The 20,167-nt window shown below is 46.8% G+C and overlaps 2 protein-coding genes across 11 annotated transcripts; one reads left to right on the top strand and one right to left on the bottom strand.

Moving 5' to 3' along the window:
• The first annotated feature begins 591 nt into the window (after positions 1-591).
• Positions 592-12,567, top strand: LRRC39 (leucine rich repeat containing 39). 5 transcript variants are annotated; one of them, XM_081120218.1, is made up of 12 exons: positions 592-713; positions 807-852; positions 1,540-1,643; positions 2,844-3,036; positions 5,315-5,420; positions 6,284-6,440; positions 7,129-7,265; positions 8,321-8,466; positions 9,123-9,275; positions 10,529-10,662; positions 10,843-11,043; positions 12,295-12,567. In XM_081120218.1, the coding sequence occupies exons 4-12, from the start codon at positions 2,924-2,926 to the stop codon at positions 12,348-12,350; spliced, it is 1,203 nt and encodes a 400-aa protein (XP_080976344.1). In that variant the 5' UTR covers positions 592-713; positions 807-852; positions 1,540-1,643; positions 2,844-2,923; the 3' UTR covers positions 12,351-12,567. The 5 variants fall into 5 exon arrangements, with proteins under 5 accessions (XP_080976344.1, XP_080976345.1, XP_080976347.1 ...); XM_081120219.1 differs by lacking the exons at positions 592-713; positions 807-852; positions 12,295-12,567 and having other exon boundaries at positions 874-1,643; positions 8,326-8,466; positions 10,843-11,041; XM_081120221.1 differs by lacking the exons at positions 592-713; positions 807-852; positions 10,843-11,043 and having other exon boundaries at positions 878-1,643; positions 8,326-8,466.
• On the bottom strand, positions 11,141-20,055 carry TRMT13 (tRNA methyltransferase 13 homolog). Of its 6 annotated transcripts, none has more exons than XR_013997627.1 (11): positions 19,819-20,055; positions 18,233-18,279; positions 18,077-18,143; positions 17,877-17,939; positions 17,635-17,704; positions 17,370-17,476; positions 16,847-17,014; positions 15,162-15,234; positions 14,749-14,823; positions 13,103-13,318; positions 11,141-12,801 (listed from the first exon to the last, which is right to left on the bottom strand). XR_013997627.1 is itself a non-coding variant. In XM_081120213.1 (11 exons), the coding sequence occupies exons 1-11, from the start codon at positions 19,963-19,965 to the stop codon at positions 12,609-12,611; spliced, it is 1,425 nt and encodes a 474-aa protein (XP_080976339.1). In that variant the 5' UTR covers positions 19,966-20,039; the 3' UTR covers positions 11,141-12,608. The 6 variants fall into 6 exon arrangements, 5 of the variants coding, with proteins under 5 accessions (XP_080976339.1, XP_080976342.1, XP_080976343.1 ...); XM_081120213.1 differs by having other exon boundaries at positions 13,103-13,517; positions 19,819-20,039; XM_081120216.1 differs by having other exon boundaries at positions 13,103-13,289; positions 19,819-20,039.
• Positions 20,056-20,167: the final 112 nt, after the last annotated feature.

The raw sequence follows: 20,167 nt of genomic DNA, 5'->3' as shown, positions 1-20,167 counted from the left end.
TCCAGTGGAAGAGTTTAGAATTCAGTGTAGCTTTTATTTCTATAGAACTAAAAAATAGTGCATAAAAATAAAAGCAGGAGGAGTAGAACTTTTTAAGTTGTTACGTGGACAGAAACACCTCTTGACGCGTAGGAAGCCAGTGCAATGTTGTGTCCTGATTTGTGAGTGTGCCACAGGCACTGCTTTTCCTTTTCTCTCGAAGCAAAACTATAATGGCTTTTATCCAATGTTCGTACGAGTTTAGGTTTAAATCGCCCCGGGAGGTTGTGTAATATTCTGATTATTACCATTTAGATTCCATAGTTCCTGTGAGAACTGTCTTTAGATAACGGGAAGGCCTACGGAACCACTTATGTTCGTGAGAGAAGTTATGTTTTGTTCATTTTTTAATTTTTCGCTTGCTAAAAGGCATATTGGTTACTTGGACTCACAGCGTGCTTTTCTCCAATGAAGATTTTAAAATCACTGCCAATGAGCTTCCCATTTCTGGCCAATTCCCAGTAAGCTAGAGGGTGAGTGTTTTCATGTGATATTGATTCGTGTCTCCGCTGTTGATTGGTTTAGGGAAATGGGGTGTGTGTGCGTGTGTGCGTGTGTGTCTATACAAAATGGCAATTTACTCTTCTGTGTCAATTCACACACCATCTTTGGAAGGGCACAGGAGTAACTGGCAGTGGCCATTGTCTTCAGGGAAGAGAATTGACCTGCTGGAGGTGGGACCTTCACTCTCTTTGGAATTTTGTTCCACGTGCACATATTACCAATTCAAAAACTAAATACACTTTTTTTTTTTTTTAATGAACCAGGACTTCACTCCTGCCTATGTGAGGCTGAGGAGATAAAGGTTGAGAGGTAATTAACTTGAAGTCCGGGTGCAGGAGGAGCTTGGGGCTCCTGTCCCCCACTAACTTACCAACACCTTCATTTTTCTTTTTCTGTGAAGCACCTGTGCCTTTAGTCTAAGTGGTTAACGATCTGTGGTTTACGAGGCAGGGTTTTGTTACGGCGTACAGCCTCATATTTCCAAGTTTCTCTGCTTCCAACAGAGTCATTAAACTTTATTAAATAGCTCGGCTGGCATGGCTCAGTCACTGAGCATCGACCTATGAACCAGGAGATGGCAGTTCGGTTCCCGGTCAGGGCACAAGCCCGGGCTGTGGGCCGGATCCCCAGTCGGGGGCGTGCAGGAGGCGGCCGATCCATGACTCTCATCATGGATGTTTCTATCTCTTTGCCTCTCCCTTCCTCTCTCTGAAATCAATAAAAACATATTTTTTAAAAATTACATTAAACACTGCAAATGTGGAAGTCAGGAAAAGAGGAAGGGCTTCCGGAGGAGTTATTTTCCAGGAGCGCAGGGAGAGGCGCCTGCCTGTAGCTCTACGGTGCCTGCGGCTCAGCATTGGACCCGCACGGAGCACACCCAAGACGTCACCAGCTGGTCTTCCCGCGGGCGCTCCACGTGGTCCCTGCTATTCTCAGCTCCGTCCATGAACTAAATTTAGAAGCAGGCTGACATTGCCTTTCACTTGGTCACAGTCTGACCGAGGATTTGACTCACTTGGAGCCACGCTGGAAACAATACACTCGTAGCTGATAACCGCTAACCTTGGGCATGTCGGCTTCTGCGGCCACCAACGATGGTAAGTTTTGTTTTCTGTCTTGTTCCCATTTGTCACATATAACTAGACTGCTGCTGGTGCTTTTACTGAGTCTGTATTTGCTGGGACGTACAACAAAACTTGGAGTTGGATTCAAACGTCTCTTTGGGGGTTAATTGTCCTTCCCTGGAAGACCGGTGGCCCTGAAAGTTCAGAAGCGTCGGTCTTGAGGTTGTGTTTCTTCGTTTTGACGTTGGGAAGCTGACTTTCCCGGCTGGGCCACGTGCTTGTCTGTCAAGGTAACAATCAAGGGAGAGGCCGTGATCCGTGGCTGTTACTGGCCAGTAGGTTCCCTCGAAGGGACCCTGGGCGCTGCTACCGGAAAACCGAAGGCTGCCCGGAGTTTAACGGCAGATGAGGGAATGAACCAGCCCATCTGTGTCTACTTGGGATTTTAAAAAGTACGTGGTTGTTTGAGCCACAAATGAGTCAGACTTGCTAAACTCTGGGACATAGAGCAGGTGGGCTGGGATATGCCCAGGTCCGGCCGGGCTTCATCCGCATTGGTATCCCAGGGTTTCTGAAGGAGCGGGGTCTCGCGAGCTGTCCCTGTGGCTTCCCCACGCGTCGCCGAGAAACAGGGACCCTCTCTAAGGATTTTCTGGGCGTTGGCAATTCTGTATCAGTCCTGAAGTTTCCGACGCTTTCCCTCTAATGTGTTTCTTCTCCCTCTTTGTCTGTCTTGGCCTCTCTCTCATCACACACACTGCGTACCTCTACTTTAAAGGAATCAGTAATTTAGAGGAGATTAATAATGAAAAGCAATGTTTTTTACCCCATTTCTCCCCATCACCCTAGAAGTAACATTTTAACTATTTCAGGATTTAGTTTTCAGTGGTTATTTCCATATTTTTTCCCCCCAAAGGCAGTTAATCGTTGGTTAATAGGATCGTATAGGTTTCGGGTATGAGTTTCTGTGTTACAAGGTCTGTACACTGCACTGTGTGCCCAACACCCAAAGTCAGATCTTCTCCCGTCGCCCTATATTAGGACCCGTCTGTATTTTAGGGACAGTAGGAGTACCTGTGACATAGTGTTTTTATGAGGATCATTGGGTGGGATATGGCATGTGTATAAATAATTTGGGGAACATGAAAAGTGTTCAATACTTAGAAGCTGTTATGATCATGATGGTACTCAATGAACACCCTGAAACTTTGTTTTTTCCTCTGGAACAACTAGGTCCTTTCTGAGACGGCCTCTGTGACTCCCCGATTTAGAACCTAATGACGTTGGGGACTCTGTGACAATGTGGAGAAGTCATGTCAGAAAACGTGGTTTGTACGGGGGCCGTCAATGCCGTGAAGGAAGTGTGGGAAAAAAGAATCCAGGTTCTCAATGAAGACCTGAGGCGGGAGAAGGAATTTCGACAGAAGTAAGCCAAACCGTGTTCATTCTTCCGAGCGAGTGAAAATTCGTAGCAGCGTTATAGAAAGGAGCATTTGTTAAATGCCTTATTATTGAATTGGATAGAGATTTTTTTATTTATTGGAAAGTCAATATACACCCAAAGGAAACACCTGACTCGGTTAAGTGTGGCCATGTGATGGGGGCTCCGAAAACACAAGTGTCTCTCTGTGAAAACCGTAGTTACCCTAGGCCCTCAGAGGACTCTGCTTGACGTTCCTCGCCGTCTGATGAACGGCATTTAGTCTGCTGCTCAGTGAGTATGCGCCACTTCATATCCCCCAGGATCTAAAACGACGCCTGGCAGGAGGCTCCCTAGACTCTCACCCATTGGAATAGCTGTGAGTTCCAGCCAGCGCCCCTGGGACTGGCCGATTCCTCGATTTGGGCTGCATTTAAATAGGCTGGCTCTCGTTTCCGCTGCCTTCTTGGACTTGACTCCAGCCAGCAGGAACATGCACACGCTACTTCTGCCAGCATCCCGTTGGCCGAGGCTCCCCATGACCCATATTTAGCTGCAGGGGGGGGGGGGTGGCTAAATGACATCTTGTGCCCACTTAAATTTAGAGGATCTGTTACTGAGGATGCTGAGGATTAGCAGATATGGGGATGACAGATACTCCGCCACCCAAGTGGGTTATTATTTTCTCCGTTTTCAAGATGGAAAGCCCCGGAGACAGGCCGCAGAGCCTCGTCAAAGATCACATTGCTAAGAAACGTGGAGCCGGTGTTCACACTCCGGCCATCTGACGCCCTGAGCATTACCTTGACCTCGGGTCTTCCATGTCCCGAGGTTGGCTCTGTCTCGAGAGAGCTACTTTTATGAAACCTATTATGTTTACAGTACACAGTGATGATAAATTTGACTTTAACAAATGCTACTTGTTTTTAAGACAGTGGCAGGAATCACGGCTTGGTTCTAAACTTTTGAATTTCCCCTATTACATACGCCTAGTGAAGGAGTATTTTATTTCAGCAGCTCTGAGTTCTCTCTGTACAAAAGTAAGGAGTGTGCATTATTTGCCCTATTGCTTTTTTTTTTTTTTTTTTTGGCTTCATGACTAAATTGTGATTGGGAGGAAGGACTGACTGTTAGTAAAATGTGAATTCCAAAAATTAAGTTGCACACACCCTCACGATCATTAAGATTAGGTCTAGACTCTGCCTATTTAGCTCTGGGGCCTAGGTCAGCCCCTTGGGACACTCATTCATGCAGCAGATTGACGTTTGCCGGCTGTGAGCAGCAGGGAGCACTAAGGGTAAACCATCCCCAGATTCTGCCCTCGGGGTTACAGACAAGACCTATGCTAACAGCTATAATTAGTATATGCTGTATTAAGAGTTTTCTGATAATCTTTAGGAAAAAAGTCAGAGATCATTTGAGAAATTTAGTGGGGGTGGGGGTGGGGGAACGTATCGTTTGTTTTTTTTTTTAAAACCTAGACCAAAATCAGTTTTTAGCTCTAGAATTTTTACTTGGAATTTGCGAAATGTAATCTTTCCTTAATTCTAAAACAATTTCATTGTCAATCAGAAGCTTAGCTGTTCAGCGTAGAAGGCCACATGTATCAGCAACCCCTTGTTAGCAGAGTCGTTAAATTTTAGGCAAGTAGCAGATGAAAACATTTTGAAATATTTTGCAAACACAAACATATAGAGAGCAAATATTACACTTTTAGAGAGATCTGGGTTTCTGTCCATTAAAATAAAATCCTCAGTGAAGATCAGTTAATAGGCAAAACTGTTAAGAATGTATGTTACCTCCCAGATTTCAACAGATTTTAGCAAATAAATATTAAAATGAACTAAACTTAACGTTCTTTGATGACTGCTTATGTTTTGGATTAGATGGTTGCACAGCTCTGTGAATATACCCAAACCACTGAATCATATACTGTAAAAGGATTAGTTTTATGGCATGTAAGTTATATCTCAATAAAACTAAAGCTGTTGTTATAAACAAATTTATGGAGAGTTATGAGACTTTTCAAAGACGTCAAAACAGGGCATTTGTGATACCGATCAGATTTAAAATTTTTACAAAATAAGTTGTTTGATTTTCAGATACTATTGATCAAGTGGTTGTTTTCGATGGTCCTTTTTTTTTTTTTTTATATAAAAGTGAATGCTATCGCTTCTCCGCCTTTTGGCTAAAATCAAGTGTAATATCTGCTCTGATCAGTTTAATATAAAAGTGAGTGCTGCCTGTATCATCTGGGCGCTAACGTGACCTCCTGGTGTCCCAGGGTTCTGCGGATCTGGGAAGAAAGAGTGAACTTCTCCAGGCTGAAAGACAGGGTCACCAGGGAAAACGGAAGAGTTATTTTGAAGATAGAACAAGAGGAATGGAAGGTAGGCTTTGCAAGTAATATTTGACGTTCTACATTTTGCTTTTTGCAGGAGAGCTGAGAGAATGGTTCTGAGACTGTGCCACTGAGACTGGAATAATTAGAAATTCTAATGTTAATAATATACCCCAATGAATTTAGACAACTGAAAAGAAACTTGTCACCTTTTTTTTTGTTGCAAAAAATTCAGTTTGCTTCTACTCCGCCTAAACTTAAGTCATTTGTAATTTTTCTCCTACTAATCCTTTTAATAAGTAATTTCTCATTTTCCATAAAAAGATGACCAGCTGCCTAATGAAAAATCACGTAGCTTTTTCCAAAGCAAATATTCAGTTAAAACTTAACAAAATGGAAATGGATTATTATTTTATTAGGTCCACCACCTGATGCGTATCCTCTCTCTCTCTCACACACAGGCACACATGTGCACATGGACACAGGCACACACATGCATGCACACACAGGCACGTGCGGGCACGCACACATAGGCACACACGTGCACGCACACACAGGCACACACATGCATGCACACACAGGCACACACGTGCATGCACGCACAGGCACACACGTGCATGCACGCACAGGCACACACGTGCATGCACGCACAGGCACACACGTGCATGCACACACAGGCACACACGTGCATGCACACACAGGCACGCGCGGGCATGCACGCACAGGCACACACATGCATGCACGCACACACACAGCCAAAAGAAGAAGTGAATAACATAAAGCACTTGGAAACACAACCCACTGAGAAAAAAATATTCCAAGTTCTTTTACACATCAGGTAATAGCTCTACCACCACACCTCAGTGCCCATGACACTAATGCGGTGACTGTCCTTCCTTCTCCTTGGCTCAGACCCTTCCCGCTTCTCTACTGAAACTGAATCAGCTACAGGAGTGGCAACTGCACAGAACTGGCTTGTTGAAAATCCCTGAATTCATCGGGAGATTCCAGAACCTCATTGTGTTAGATTTATCTCGAAACACAATTTCAGAGATACCTCGAGGGATAGGTAAGGAAGACTGCTTTTATCCCTGTGCTATTTTATCTGCCTGCGGGTGTGCTTTTCACTAAGATTTTTGTTTGAGGCCCTGGCCGGGTAGCTCATTTGGTTTGGGTGTCGTCCCGATACACCAAGGTTGTGGGTAGCATCAGGGCACATACAGGGATCAACCAATGAATGCATCGATGTTTCTCTCAAATTTAAAAAACTTACACTAAAAGAAAACATTTTTGTTTGCTACATGGGATAAAGATCTCACTGTTCCATAGCCCTGAGTCTTGAGAAAATTTTAAACGTCTGGTCTACATTGACAGTCTGGGGGACCCAAGCTTCTGGATTTGTACTGAGGTTATTAAGGATGAGATATCAGTGCAAGAAAAGTCTCGTTGGAAACGTCATTGTATAGATTCTAAAGCTGATATTGCTGGTTCGGATGTTCCTCCTTGAAGGGGACAGGTTGAAGGCAGGAAAGAAAATTAGAACGGAGAAAAGAAATCCTCAGGTGGGACGTGGGTGAGCACACGGCAGATGAAACCAGCCGCAAAGCACTGACAGGCCGGCCCTCGCCGGGAAGGGCCAAGAGCCCGAGTGCGGATTCATCCACACGAGGCGGGCGAGGCCTTAGTGCCCTAACGCTTCATAACTGGAAACATTATTTCCTACCCACCTGCTCCCTCCTGTGCTTTCTTTTTTGTAGGGCTGCTTACTAGACTTCAGGAACTGATTCTTAGTTACAACAAAATCAAGACTGTCCCCAAGGAACTGGGCCACTGCGCCAGCTTGGAGAAACTGGAACTCGCTGTCAACAGAGACATATGTGATCTTCCACAGGAGGTCAGAGACACACAAATGCCGCAACTGCATGTCCCGCCTGCTAGTGGCTTGCTTCTCTCGATGGTGTGATCGTTAAAAATAACACCAGTAAAGAAACGCTATCAATTGTTTTGTTTTTGACTTAACCCTCACCTGAGGATATTTTTTCCATTGCTTTTCAGAGACAGTGGGGGAGAGAGAGAGAGAAAGAGAGAGAAACATCAATGTGAGAGAGACATCGATTGGTTGCCTCCCACACGTGGCCAGGGGCCGGAGCCTGCAACCAAGTTGCGTGCCCTTGGCCGGAATTGAACCCGGGACCCTTCAGTCCATGGGGTGACGCTCTAACCACTGAGCGGAACTGGCTAAAGCAGAAACGCTATAAATGTTAACTTCAGGAAATATTTAGTGAGAGCCGTTTCCTGTTATTTTAAGTAAAATGCACTGTTTGAATAGGAGAAAGCTGTGTTTATCTTAAAAGATACTTGGTATTGTCACAGTACCAACAGCCTTCATTGACGCGACTGTGTCTCCCTGGAGGCCAGAGCGAGTCTTTTATTTCTATTCTGAGTTGAAGGCACAGCCTGGGTTGGAGTTGATAATAAATAGGTGTTTCCTTTTCAGGAAAAGTAGGTTCCTAGGCTCCAACCATCAAGTAAAAGCGAAGTCATGGGCTTGGAAAGCCTTCAGACTCTGATTGGCTGTCATTCCGATGTCCCGTTATTGGTAAAAGGCACGCCGGTCGCTGGCCCTAGAGAGGTAGACATTCGCTGCTTTTCAGACGTGTCTGGTGCTCTTAGCATCGCAGGGGGAGTCCCCTCGGCGCTGCGCCTGGAGAACGAGGACTCTGCAAGATAGAAGCCTAGGGAGGTGGAGGGGTACGTGCCTTTCTAGCGAGACTTTTTCACGCGCCTGGAGGTTCCTCAGGTTTATTTTGATTTCGAGCGTGTTGGGGACGCCTGGGCGACCTGGAGCCGAGCATGCGGGAACATCCCTCGACGCGGCGTCTCCCTCACGGACGTGCGGGTGCCGGCTCACCCCGCGCCCTCACCCGGGAACCCTCGCTTCCTCCTCAGCTCAGCGGGCTCACGAAGCTCACGCACCTCGACCTGAGCATGAACAGCTTCACGGCCATGCCCCCCGCCGTGCTGGGCATGCCCGCCCTCGAGTGGCTCGACCTGGGGAGCAACCAGCTGCAGCAGCTTCCCGACGCCATAGACAGGTACAGCCGCCCGGGCGCTGCCCGGGGGCGCCCAGGCCACCTAGCGAACGGAACGAAGGGGACCCCGAGCAGGGCCACCGCAACAGATGCTCCCAGCTCTCACCGTGCTCCTTTAATAGAATATTTGCATTTACTCCAGAGAAAGTGAGAGACCTGGCTACTGACCCCCACAAGTGAACACGCCCCCGCCCCGGCGGGAGCAGCGCTCAGCGCGCCACGCTCCCCTGCCCTCTGCAGAGACCGGGGCGCAGAGCCTTAGCCGAGTTGCTCAGGTCGTAGCGAGTGTGCAGGCGGGGTGTGAACCCAGGCAGCCTGGCCCCGGAGTCCACGCGGTTAACCGTGTGCATCCTAGTCGCCCTCGATGGGCATATTCGTAATTTCTGATTTTTCTTGTAAGACTAATTCAGATTAGGTCACGCTGACCGCAGTCCTTCTTTAGAAGAATTCCAGCGCCCAGCGGCCGCGTTTCCGCCACCGCGCCAGGAGGGCTGTGCGGTTCCCCTGAGAGGCGGGTGGGCCGAGGCCAGTTAGGCCAGTAGGCAGGCGGGTCAGTGCAGATGCTACAAAAGGTGACATTTCTTCTTAAGTTCCTAAGAACCAGGGTTTTCATAATCTGTGTGACTGACTCATCGCAGAAACCTCTCCTAATCCTGCAGAATGCAGAATCTACACACATTATGGCTGCAGCGGAACGAACTGACGTGCCTGCCCGACTCCATCAGCAACATGAGGAACCTGGGCACGCTCGTGCTCTGCAACAACAAGCTGCGGGACATCCCGGCGCGCCTGGGGGACATGCCCAGCCTGAGGTAGCGGCTCGGTCCCTGCTCGCGCATCTCCTCCGGCTCGGAAACGCTGCACGTTAGGAACAGGGTTCATTGTACTGGTCTGTTATCGGAGAGCCAGTCAGTCCATCGAACGAAAGCAGTGCTGGGTTTACCAGCGTCAAACGCCCTCTGTTGGTGGCATTTTCATAAAAACCATCTAATTACTGTGAAAACTCCTTTGGTATCTTCCTTCCAAAATTTAACTTCTTGACAGTGAACATCAGATGTGAGAATTCACACCAGACCCCACAACATCCATAACAAAATCATTCATTCATTCACTCACTTATTCAGCAACTACTAAGGTCTGTGCCAGAGGGTAAAGCTACGGTGATAAAAAGGTTCAAGTCTATAAAGTGTGCAGGCTTTAAGTTCCTTGCATTCATTGTACAGACAGCCCCTGGACTTTCGACCCTTTGTTATAAAGCAGGCTTTGTGTTAGAGGCTTGGCCCAACTGTAGCTAATGAGCGTTCTGAGCAGGTGTAAGGTAGACCAGGGGAAGCTACCACAGTCGGTGGCTTCAACGTATTACATGAGTTTTCCACTTCCTTTCAAGTTACGATGGGTCCATTGGGACCTAACCCCATTGTTAAGTCGAAGAGCATTTTGTGTATTTGAGATGCATTAGAATTGCCCTTGGAAGTTCAACTGTACCACGTTAAATATAGGGTGTCCCCAAAAATGTATACACACCTAATAGCGGATACAGCTCAACTGACTTAACCCATAGGAATTAATAATTATTCAAAGTGTGTATACATTTTTGGGGGACACCCTATAGGTGCTGTGGACTAGCAGCTGCTTTTGTTTTTTAAATGTTTTTATTGATGTTGAGAGAGAGGAAAGGAGAGGCAGAGAAACATTGATGTGAGAAACATCCAGTCAGCTGCCTCCTGCCTGCCCCTACAGGGAGGGAGTCCTCAACCCCGGCCTGTGCCCGGACAGGGGTGAACCAGTGACCCTTTGGTGCATGGATATGTCCAAACCACTGAACCACACTGGCAGGGCTCACAGTTACTTTTACAAGCTTTGAAAATAAGCTGTCTCAAGCTAGTATTTTTTTCTTCTAGGGAAGAAAAGATTCTTGGGATGTTTCATATCTCACCAAGATGTTCAGTTACTGAAAGCAGTTCAAAAGGTCATTTAGCATATTATCACTGCGATGTCTCCAGGGATGGTGTGCACTTCTACAGCACCTATAAAAACCGTGTTGTTGTTTTTTGTTAACTGCCAGGTTTGTCAACTTCCGAGACAACCCACTGAGACTGGAAGTCACACTGGCCCACGAGAGCACAGAGGAAGAGGAGCAGGAGCTGTTCGGCCTGCAGTTCATGCTCGCCTACCTCCAGGAGGCCCGGGGCAGAGCAGGTACGAGGCGGGCACGCCACACAGGCCGCGTTCCTCGCGGAGTGTACACACGTCGCCTCCTGCGTGGGTCCTCCGCCTGTCTTACTGCTCCTCACATTCTGGTCCCTGGGCCAACATGGCGGGAGGAAGAGCGAACGTCCAGTCGGTTTTGACTAAGGCTGTACAGGTTCAGTCTTTCAGGTGCAGGGAGGAAATACGTTTCTTTGGCCAAGCACTTGGAGCACGACCAGGTGAAGATGCGACCCTTAAGAGCTTCGCTCTCTTGTTCTATCCGTTTGTCGTGTATGTCAATTCCCTCTTGTGAATGCTCCACCGCTGCCATTTCCACTTTGTCTACATTTCACAAAAGAGCAAAACAGGTTTTGCCCAGGGATGACAAATGTGAGTAACTAAGTTAAAATATAATCAAACTACCTTACTTTAATAATATTTGATATAAAACTTATAACAAGAAAAAGGTTACAACAGAGGCAATAGAACCAAGTCTGCTTATTGTTTATTAAAAATAGATTCATGAATTAGCAGTATTCATAACAGTTAATATTTGAGTACACACTCTGTGCTCTGAACTGTTCTACACATTTATATTTATAATCTCATCTGATGTTCACGACCTTGTGAGGTAGGTTTTGTCATTGTCACCACCCCCATTTTAAGAGGAAATTGAGGCACAAAGAGATTAAGTAGCTTGCCCAAGGTCACACAGCTGAGAGGTCATAGGGAGCTTGCCCAAGGTCATACAGCTGGAAGGTCATAGGGTTGGGATTTGAACCCAGGCAGTTTCATAAAACATGAGAGTAAACTAAAATAGAAAGCTCAGGAATTAAAAATAGACTAGGTGTTTAATTTACAATTCATATAATCATAGACCTACAAGATAAAAAGTTACCTACGAATATCATTGTAATATCCAAAAATCAGTAATTCTGAATCTTCGTCTTGGCAAATGTACCAATGATTAACACATTTTTACAAACAGAGGCAGAACAACTCGAGGGTAAGATGTGTAACAGTCGCACCATAGGTTTGGTTTAAGACTTGCTAGTGCACAGAAACTGTTTATGAGTTACAGGAGGCCTAAAAGGCAGGTTTTTGGTTTCACTATCTAATATCCATTTTACTCCAAATTATTTTCCCAAACGAGAATATACTTACATTTGTATTTATACATGTAAAAATGGCCTGTTAAAAGATATTATTAAGTTTAAAAGTTATTTGCAAATTTCAACTCAATTTGTGAAGCGGGCTTATAAGCGTTTTTTGGAAATTCTAACTACATACTTATGCGGTAAAATGAAGTAGTTCCCCCCGCCCCCGAAAATATCTCTTCGGTTTTGGAGTTTGCATAGACAAATTCTGGTAACATATAAATACAGGTATGACCCTGGAAACCTGAAGGTGGATTGATTGTAAACATCTCTGAATGTTTGCATAGGAGAAAATCAGATCTGCATGGGAAGAAACAGCCACACAGGAGCCAAATCCTGAGTGGCCCTTGTTAGAAACTGACAATTGGTCATTATGTCTTGAACTTGAGAAATAGTATTAAAGACCAAAGGAAAATGAACTTCCAAAATTAATGCCAAAAGACAGTTACTGTCCAGTCACACAGCAACCTGTGGTGTGTTTCAGATGACCCGGTCAGCGGTGGGACCACTTCTCCAGTCTCTGCAAACCCCGACGGCTAATGGAACTCAGGACGCCCTACTGAAGGTCACTCTGGGAATCTGGTGAATTCTCTCAAGTTAGACTTCTTGAGTAAAAACAAAGCTATTACCAAAGCTCAAGGAGGCCACGTTTTTTAAAATTCATATTATCTGCTATTTAAATGCTATTTTCGTGAATACAAAAATACAATTTAAAATGCGGTTTGTGACAAAAATACAATTTAAAATGCGGTTTGTGTGTCTTTTGGTGGAAGACAGAGGTTCACAATTCCTTTTCCGTTAAGCAGTGGCTTGTGCTGCTGAGGGGGTCGGCAACGCCGTCAACAGCACGTTCTCCAAGGACACCGCGGGGTCTGTGTAGTACTGCAGCGCGGGCCGGAACCCCTTCTGCTGCAAGTACTCGACCCGGCCTTGGTCAATCAGCAGCTTACAGAGATGCCCTAGTTTCTTCTTTTCCTCAACAGCAAGAAACCTACGTCGAACAAACGCACATAAAACAAGGTTAAAATGTTGTCAGAGTTTATAAAAAGCTATTTTATCATTTCTATTTACTGAGGAGCAGCTCGATAACCCACCAAATACTGTGGGCTGTGTGTGTCCCATGCTCCTAAGACACGTTTTACTGACGACCACAATAAAATCGTATTTTAACCTATTCTAAAGTTAGACGGTAAAATACATTTTCGTGAATAAATTTTGACAATATTCATTGGAAAGGAAAGAACAGCGATGAAAACATTCCTGCCCCAGAGCTGTGCACTTCAGTCACTCACCCGGGCAAACTCCCAGCGCGCTCGTCGGGGAGGCCGGGGCCCCCAGCATGCTCCTCACTGTCCTCACTCCCATCTTCTCCTCTCGAGGCTTCCACACAACTTGTCCGCATCCCACAAGTCGCCCAGCTACTCATCCGCTGGAAATAGTGGAATTCCACAGCGCCCAGGCCCAGGGCCCTGAAATATTCTTTGCCCACATAATGTCGCCAGTCACACCTGTGGTGACAACAGAGTGCAATAACAATGCCGGCCACGGGGGTGCGCGTCTCGGGGACCTTCCTCTCACTTCCTTCCTCGGCCACAGCGTTACTTTCCTGGGCTGCTTTATCACTCTTTACGCGTTTGGCTAAAGGTTCTTCACTCCTTTCCTCACAACTGGCACCATAGGTCTCAACCAAACAGCGTAACGCAAGATCTGCAAACACAACCACGCGCCCCGGCGACAGCGTCTTTAAAATGCAGTCAGCACCATGGTCTCTACAAACCCCAAACCGAAGGAACGAACCTACATCGCTTTCTGCCCGTAATAATTCTTTTGTGAGTGATCGACTCTGTTCATGTTTGCTCTTCTCTCATTACAGTCTCGCTCTCTCTAATGATTTATTCTGAGTCAAGTCTACTGCCCAGTAAATCGGAACGAAGAGGAAAAGCATCGGCCCAGGCCGACGGCAGGTGTCAGTCCTGGAAGGAGAGGCGGAGGGAAGGAGGGGACAGCCGGACAGGAGGCGGCCACGGAGCCGAGGGCAGCGGCTGCGGCAGGCTCTCCAATAGGACGCTGACGGCGTGTGAAGGGACAGGCCAGGCGGTGAGTCGAGGGGAAACGCGTGACCGACAAGTGGCGACAGAGGCTCTGCTACTGAGAAACCCGGTTAGGTGGCCGGGTAACGGATGAGCTCTTCTCCTCCCAGACAGAAGGCTTGACGGGGGTCAAAGGGGTAAGTGCATGAAAACCATCCAAAAACTGACACTCAGAGCCACTTCCAGCCAGGTCCCCAAACGGGTGGCTGGTGAGGTGGCAGGAGCCAGGGAGATGTAACAACAGTTAACCTTAACTGAACACTGACATGTGCCAGACACCCTATGTGTAATGTGGTAAACTACACACGATAACCCCAGCTCAGGAAGGCTGGGTAATCTGCCTGGGTCACACAGCAGAGCAGAACCCTGGACTATCTGATTTCAAAGCCCACACTCTTTCCACGGCACCTGCTAGAGTCGGTGGAGCGAGGTGCTAAGACAGCACAGATTTCTTTCCTAACATTTCTTTTTCTTTCCCCCAAGACTCCTGGTACACAATCACCTTCTAGTGGGAGGGGTTTCAGAGTCCTTCCCAAGCAACTCTTCTAAAGAAACCAGTAGCCTTTGGGGCAAAATCATACAGTTTCCATAAATGATCCGTTTACTTTTCGGTTGAAATACAACCCAAAGAACTTTAAGGTCCCATATGACGGAATATTTACACATAAAACCCTTAATTCATCCTATAAAATGGCCGGAGGAGCAGAGATCTGCCATGGCTGCCAGGAAGATTAACAAGCTCTGAACATAGTGATGTAAGCTCTTCTGGAGAGACCACGGAAACGGCTGGGGTCACAGTGCCCCGAGACGTCATGTGTGCACCCAGACACGATGGGCAGCTTTCTCACCTGTGGCCACACCACACAGGTGCTTCCCGATTCCCACCACAGGCAGTTTTTCTCTGCTCAGCACAGGAATCCTGTCTGAAATACAAGGACACGAGAACCAAGTTAGCTCCCTCGTGGGGTGAGGCCTTAATGTGCCTCCCCAAACAGAGAACGAATGAGAACCTTTGAATTTAGGGCTGAAGTTTAGAAACAAGTGGCTCAAAGACGCAGCGACTTGACAAGTAACAGGTGGCCACTGAGCCATGGAAAGTGACAGTTTCTTGACTGCAGGCCGAGGCTGCTTCCCCTGCACCGACCCAGGCCTCTCCCTTGTTTGCCCTGAGGCACTTTCTGCACGACCAAACTTCTAAGCAACCCCCAGAGTTGGAAACCTCTATGATTTGTGGGAGACAACGGAAAGTTACGCAACTTACTCAGACACAAGTGTTGAATGTCAATCTGAAGTCTCTCAAACACTGAGTTTTTCTTTCTGTGTTTGCCATCTACCTGCACAAACAGAACATTATCGTAACAATGGCTTTTTATGTTTAAAAAAAGCTTTGTGAAAATAAATTCTATTTGTTTTTAATATTCAGAGCAAATAAGTTTTCATCTTATTTTTTAGTCTTTAAAAAAGAGAATCATTAATATAAAACACTTAAGATTTTAAGTTCTTTGGTAAAAACTCCAAAATAATATCATTGTACATGTTTATAAGGCTTGAAGGCTTTATAAATTATCATGTATGCCTTATGTCCTTTAACTCTAAAAACTCCCAGTTCACTGACAAAGGAACCAAGGGTCACCGAGCTCACCTGCCCGCTCCTTTCTCTCTGTCGGCCCTTAATAACGTTATTTTTGGCTCACTCCTCCCCTTACTCTCCCGGAGAGATCACCACCAGTCCGATCCATACGCACGTGCCTAGGACTTACAAGCTGCACTGTGGTCCAGAGCTCTCCTGAGCACCAGACACACATCACCAAGTCCCTGGCTTCCAACATCTGAACATTGCTCATCTCCTCCCCTCCTCTCCATCCCCGGGCACAGCTTGAGCTCTGGTCCATCTGTCATTTGGATTATTGGATAATAATGGTCTTATAGTTAACCTCCCTGCTTCAAGTTTCACACTCTTTGATCAGCTTGAATGGTAGTTTTAAAAACCCTTCTTTTATTTACTTCACCAACTCTTATATATTCTTCGGTCTCCTCTCAGCTGTCACTTCTCCAGGAAATCTTCGTGACCCACATTAGACTGAGGCTGCTGTTCTGTCTTCCTGCTCTGATAGCATCTGGTTCTTACCCTTATCATAAGACACTTAGCAAACTAAACCACAATATTTGTGAGGCTGCCCCACTAGATGTGAGTGTCTTGAAGACAGGAGCTGTGTCCCCACCCTGGAGCAGGATGAAGCCGGACCGTAGCCCAGCCCTCCTGCCCTCTGCCCCTGCTGAACTCACTGGGGCCCATCTCCTCCCATCACACAGAAATGTCTCTGTGTTACTGTTGTTTCCTAGAGTGCTTCTCAGACCCTCTTTCTAGCAAACACTAATTCAGCTTTCAGGACACGCTTCAGTTACCACCTTGTCTGTGTAGTCAGTGCCATCCCTTCCCTTCAGAAAACTTGTCATTCCCTCCTCTTGACCCACACTGACTTCCATGCAGACTTTTTGTATTTTAATACTTTTCTATGATCATTTATTGATTTGTCTGTCTCTCCTTTCTATGTGTACGTGACAGAGGTAGGGACCTTGTCTTATTTGACTCTACCTACCCAACGTCTACCAGGGTGCCTGGCAGTACACGCAGTACATGCTCTTCACTGAATGAAGAGCTACTAACTGCCAGAGGACCCAACACTTCTAGCTCCTAGCTTGAGCTTGCCTCTTTCCACTTATTTTCTTATCTCTGCAAATAGTTTTAAGAACTCAGATCAATGGACTATCAAATGTTGGATTAAAAAACTTATCTTCAGGTTGTTACCAAGATAATTAGAATAAAAAGCTTTAATCAAATAAACACACAAAAAAGTCCACTTTCTTTAAGAGACATGGTCTGTTTTTGGAAGGAAGTGTGAACATAAGAGTTTGGTGACTAACATACCGCGTGGCTTCGCTCACCTTGAACCTCGTGGTCACCTTCTCCACGAGAATGAAGTGAACTTTTTCAGCATCTTTTAAGGCAATATCAACCCAATGAGATAATTTTCCCTTTCCTGCTCCAAACTCAACAAAGCATCTTCTTGGTCCAAGTAACTTTAATTTCTCAATGTTACCTAAAATAGAAGCCTGCACACTTCACAAGATTATTTTAGAAACAAGAGCAAACACATTTGGCTCAAATGGGAAACAGCAAGGTGATGTCTACGTAATGAGGCAGCATGTTCACATGGAAAACTTCTGTTTGGCTTTAAATTTGTTTCTCTTTGCTTTTAAATATTTAATACACAATGCTCAGAACCATACCAATGCCAAAATTCTGTAATATATGTTTATGCATATTTTTTGAAACAGAAGGATTGTGTACCCAAAAGGGAAACTAATGTAATCTCATTAATAAATATATTTAGAAAGAACAGAATGTTAGCTTTTGACAAACGAACACAAGGCCATTTTTAGTAGAGTTACCGTGGCCTGAACATACCTGTTGTTTCAGGTGTTTGGTTGCAGAATCACCATTTTTAGGGTCATTAAGGGCATCATGCAATGCTGGATGGGACATAATTTGATCTTTAAGTGTAGAGTTCAAACCTGTGCCAAATATAAGCATAATTGCTTAAGCAACCAAACACGAAACCATAGGGCACTGAACAATGGTAGTAACATCTTTTTAAACCACACTGGCATCAGTTCACATACCACCTCATTGTTCTTAAAAATCTTGAACTTGCAACTTTAGGCAGACTTACCTTCACTTGCTTTTTTCAACTTCTTAATTAAAATTTCCAACTGCTCTTCAGAGAGAGAAGAAATTGGAACCTAAATACAAAAATGAGGCACGAGCTGATCATTAAGAATATCAGTTCTATAGGAAAATGCATTCTAAATTCTAAAAAATTAACTTATTTCAAACAAAAATTGGAACACAGCTTATTCACAATGTGGAGACAGCTTATAAATGCTATTTTAAAATATTAAGTCAAGTACTTACTAATTGCTCAGGTATTTCTGTCTCATCTTTTAAGCCTGCGTTAATATCTTGAATAAAGAAGTCCTTAAGAAAAACAAAATGAACCACAAAAATACTGTTATTAATGTGAAGACCTCACAGGAACTAGGCTGAGAAACTGCCCCTTTCCTCCTTCCCATGTCTGTACCTCCTTTCGTCCCCTTCACTCATCAATTACTCACAGGTTTTGGCTTCTCTCTTGAGTTACATTTTTTCAAATGCTTTGCTAGTTGATCTTCGTATACTGTGCTACGTTTAAAAAGAAAATTATTTAAAATAAGACTTGTGACAATGACTGTTTCCAGCACAGAAAAACCCTTATCTGACCCCGTACTTACTGTTTCGGATCTAAAGGACACAGGATTCTTTTCCGAGTATCTTCTTCCTAGTAAAGAAAAAAGGTAAGATTTATTTGAATAAAATATGAAATTCACTGCTTACAGGTACTAGATTCTACCTCAGTGTAACCATAAGTCTATGCGTTCCCAAAACAAGGCAAGGACGCCTTCCAAAGCCATTAATAAAACACTGGTCCAACTGTGTCATAGGGTTCAACACCAAGCGTCCTGTGCAGCTGGTTTACCTAAATGAGCACGTACTGCTTTGGACAACCAGAGCCTGTAGCTTCAAACAGGTTACCGAGAAGGCCTAGTATGAAATTCTGAACCTGTGATAGCACTGACTCAAATACGCACTATTATTTCAGGCACCAGGAAAGAAAAAATACTGCCGTTCAATATTGATGGCACTGGTTTCATGATACATTCTGGTTTCAGAGACGTTAAAAGGAAGTGTCTTAGAAACCATGAAATACGGCATTTTAACCATTTGCCAGGTGGCCAAACTCCACGGGCCTCGCACCTCGTGGGAAGAGCAGAGTTATGTCCCGTTTGTTTCTAAGTTACACGGGTCTGACTGCGTGCCCCAGGAAACGGGAGGGCGTGAACAGTGATGGCAGTTCCACCCAACCGTCACAGGAACCTGCATGCGACAGGCCAGGAGGCGGAGGTGCGGAGCTGGGCTCTAGCTCGGGCGACCCAGAGCGAGCAGACAACCCTGGACGCTGGGAAGGCGAGAACCGGACACCCGCGTGCCGGGTGTAATCCGTCTAAAGCCTGCCCAGCGGGGTTTCCCCGCGAGCACGGGGAGCGCTCTCTCGCTCGGACTTATTTTCCGCTCATCTGTGTCCTAGAGATACACGTCCATGAGAACGCAGACGGTGCCGCTGTACCGGGGACGAAATCCATCGTTACCTGCTTTCCCTTTTAAAGGGAGAGCCGACTCTCGCGTGCTTTCAAACCTTCCCTCCCCGCTGAGCAGTGCTACGAGCAGGGGAACAGGCACCGGGACGCAGGGAACAGCGCCCGGAACAGCCGGTAACAATGTAGCAACTGCGCGCGGGGCCGGCTGGGACCTAGTCGGGGGGGGGGGTGTCACACGGCAGGTCACGTGAAGGCCGAGTCCCCGGGCTGTGCGCCTGCGGCTGAGGTAATAACCGTGTCCACTGGGAGCGGAAAACACAAAGTAGCCCCTCAAAGAGCTCGGGCGGGCGCGCCCATCCTCGGGGGGCTCCGGTGTCGGGGAGACAAGGAGACTCTTCCCCTCCCCGGCTCCGTGGGTGTGGCTTAGGCCCAGGTACACTTCTTGAAAAAGTCTCTCTCCGCCGCCGGGACCAGAGGCGGTCGCGGACCCCCAACCCCCCGGACACAAGTGGGATCGGGGATCCCCGAGCGGAGGAAACTGAGACCCGCAGTCCTGCACCAATCGCCGGTCCCCCTCGCTCGCGGGGGGCACCGAACCGCGCCGAGGGCCAGAAAGGGGCTGGAAAGCCGGCGGGCAGAAGCTGCAGCCGCGGCGAGAGGGGAGGGGCGGGGCCGGGAAACGGATTCCCCGAGGCTCCCGGCGGGGCAGGGCGGTACCAGACCTCCGCGGCGCCAGCGTGCTCGCCGCAGAACCTTTTCCCGGCTGCCACCACCATCCTGCAGAACCTCTTTTTCTTTGCCACGTAGAAACCGCACCGACCGTCGGCGGGGAAGCTGGTGGCGCGCTGCGTCGGCGCGGAAGCCGCCATAGTTTGGGGCAAGCATCAGGGGAAGGCAGGGAAAATTGTCAACGCCCCGCCCGGCCTCTTCCCTGATCAAAGATGGCCGCCTCGGGTCCCGCTGCGCTGGCCGATACCCGGAACTACCGCTCTCTTTGCCCCGCCCCTGCCGAACCGGAAGGAGCGGATGGTGGCCGGCGAGGTCCAAACCTCCTTCGTCTTCCGTCTATTG

The sequence above is a fragment of the Miniopterus schreibersii genome, assembly GCF_964146895.1.
Source record: "Miniopterus schreibersii genome assembly, chromosome: 19".
Taxonomy (NCBI): domain Eukaryota; kingdom Metazoa; phylum Chordata; class Mammalia; order Chiroptera; family Miniopteridae; genus Miniopterus; species Miniopterus schreibersii.
Note: the sequence above shows the minus strand (reverse complement) of the source record. Positions and strands in the feature narration are given on the sequence as shown.

Excerpts from the sequence above, each read along its gene's own strand:
- TRMT13 (XM_081120213.1), bottom strand. The coding sequence starts at position 19,965 with ATGGCGGCTTCCGCGCCGACGCAGCGCGCCACCAGCTTCCCCGCCGAC. Across the intron at positions 15,235-16,846 it reads AGGTGACCACGAGGTTCAAG|GTAGATGGCAAACACAGAAA; the intron begins GTGAGCGAAGCC and ends CTGTTTGTGCAG. Across the intron at positions 12,802-13,102 it reads CGCGCTGGGAGTTTGCCCGG|GTTTCTTGCTGTTGAGGAAA; the intron begins GTGAGTGACTGA and ends TGTTCGACGTAG.
- LRRC39 (XM_081120218.1), top strand. The coding sequence starts at position 2,924 with ATGTCAGAAAACGTGGTTTGTACGGGGGCCGTCAATGCCGTGAAGGAA. Across the intron at positions 7,266-8,320 it reads TATGTGATCTTCCACAGGAG|CTCAGCGGGCTCACGAAGCT; the intron begins GTCAGAGACACA and ends CTTCCTCCTCAG. Across the intron at positions 8,467-9,122 it reads CTTCCCGACGCCATAGACAG|AATGCAGAATCTACACACAT; the intron begins GTACAGCCGCCC and ends CTAATCCTGCAG.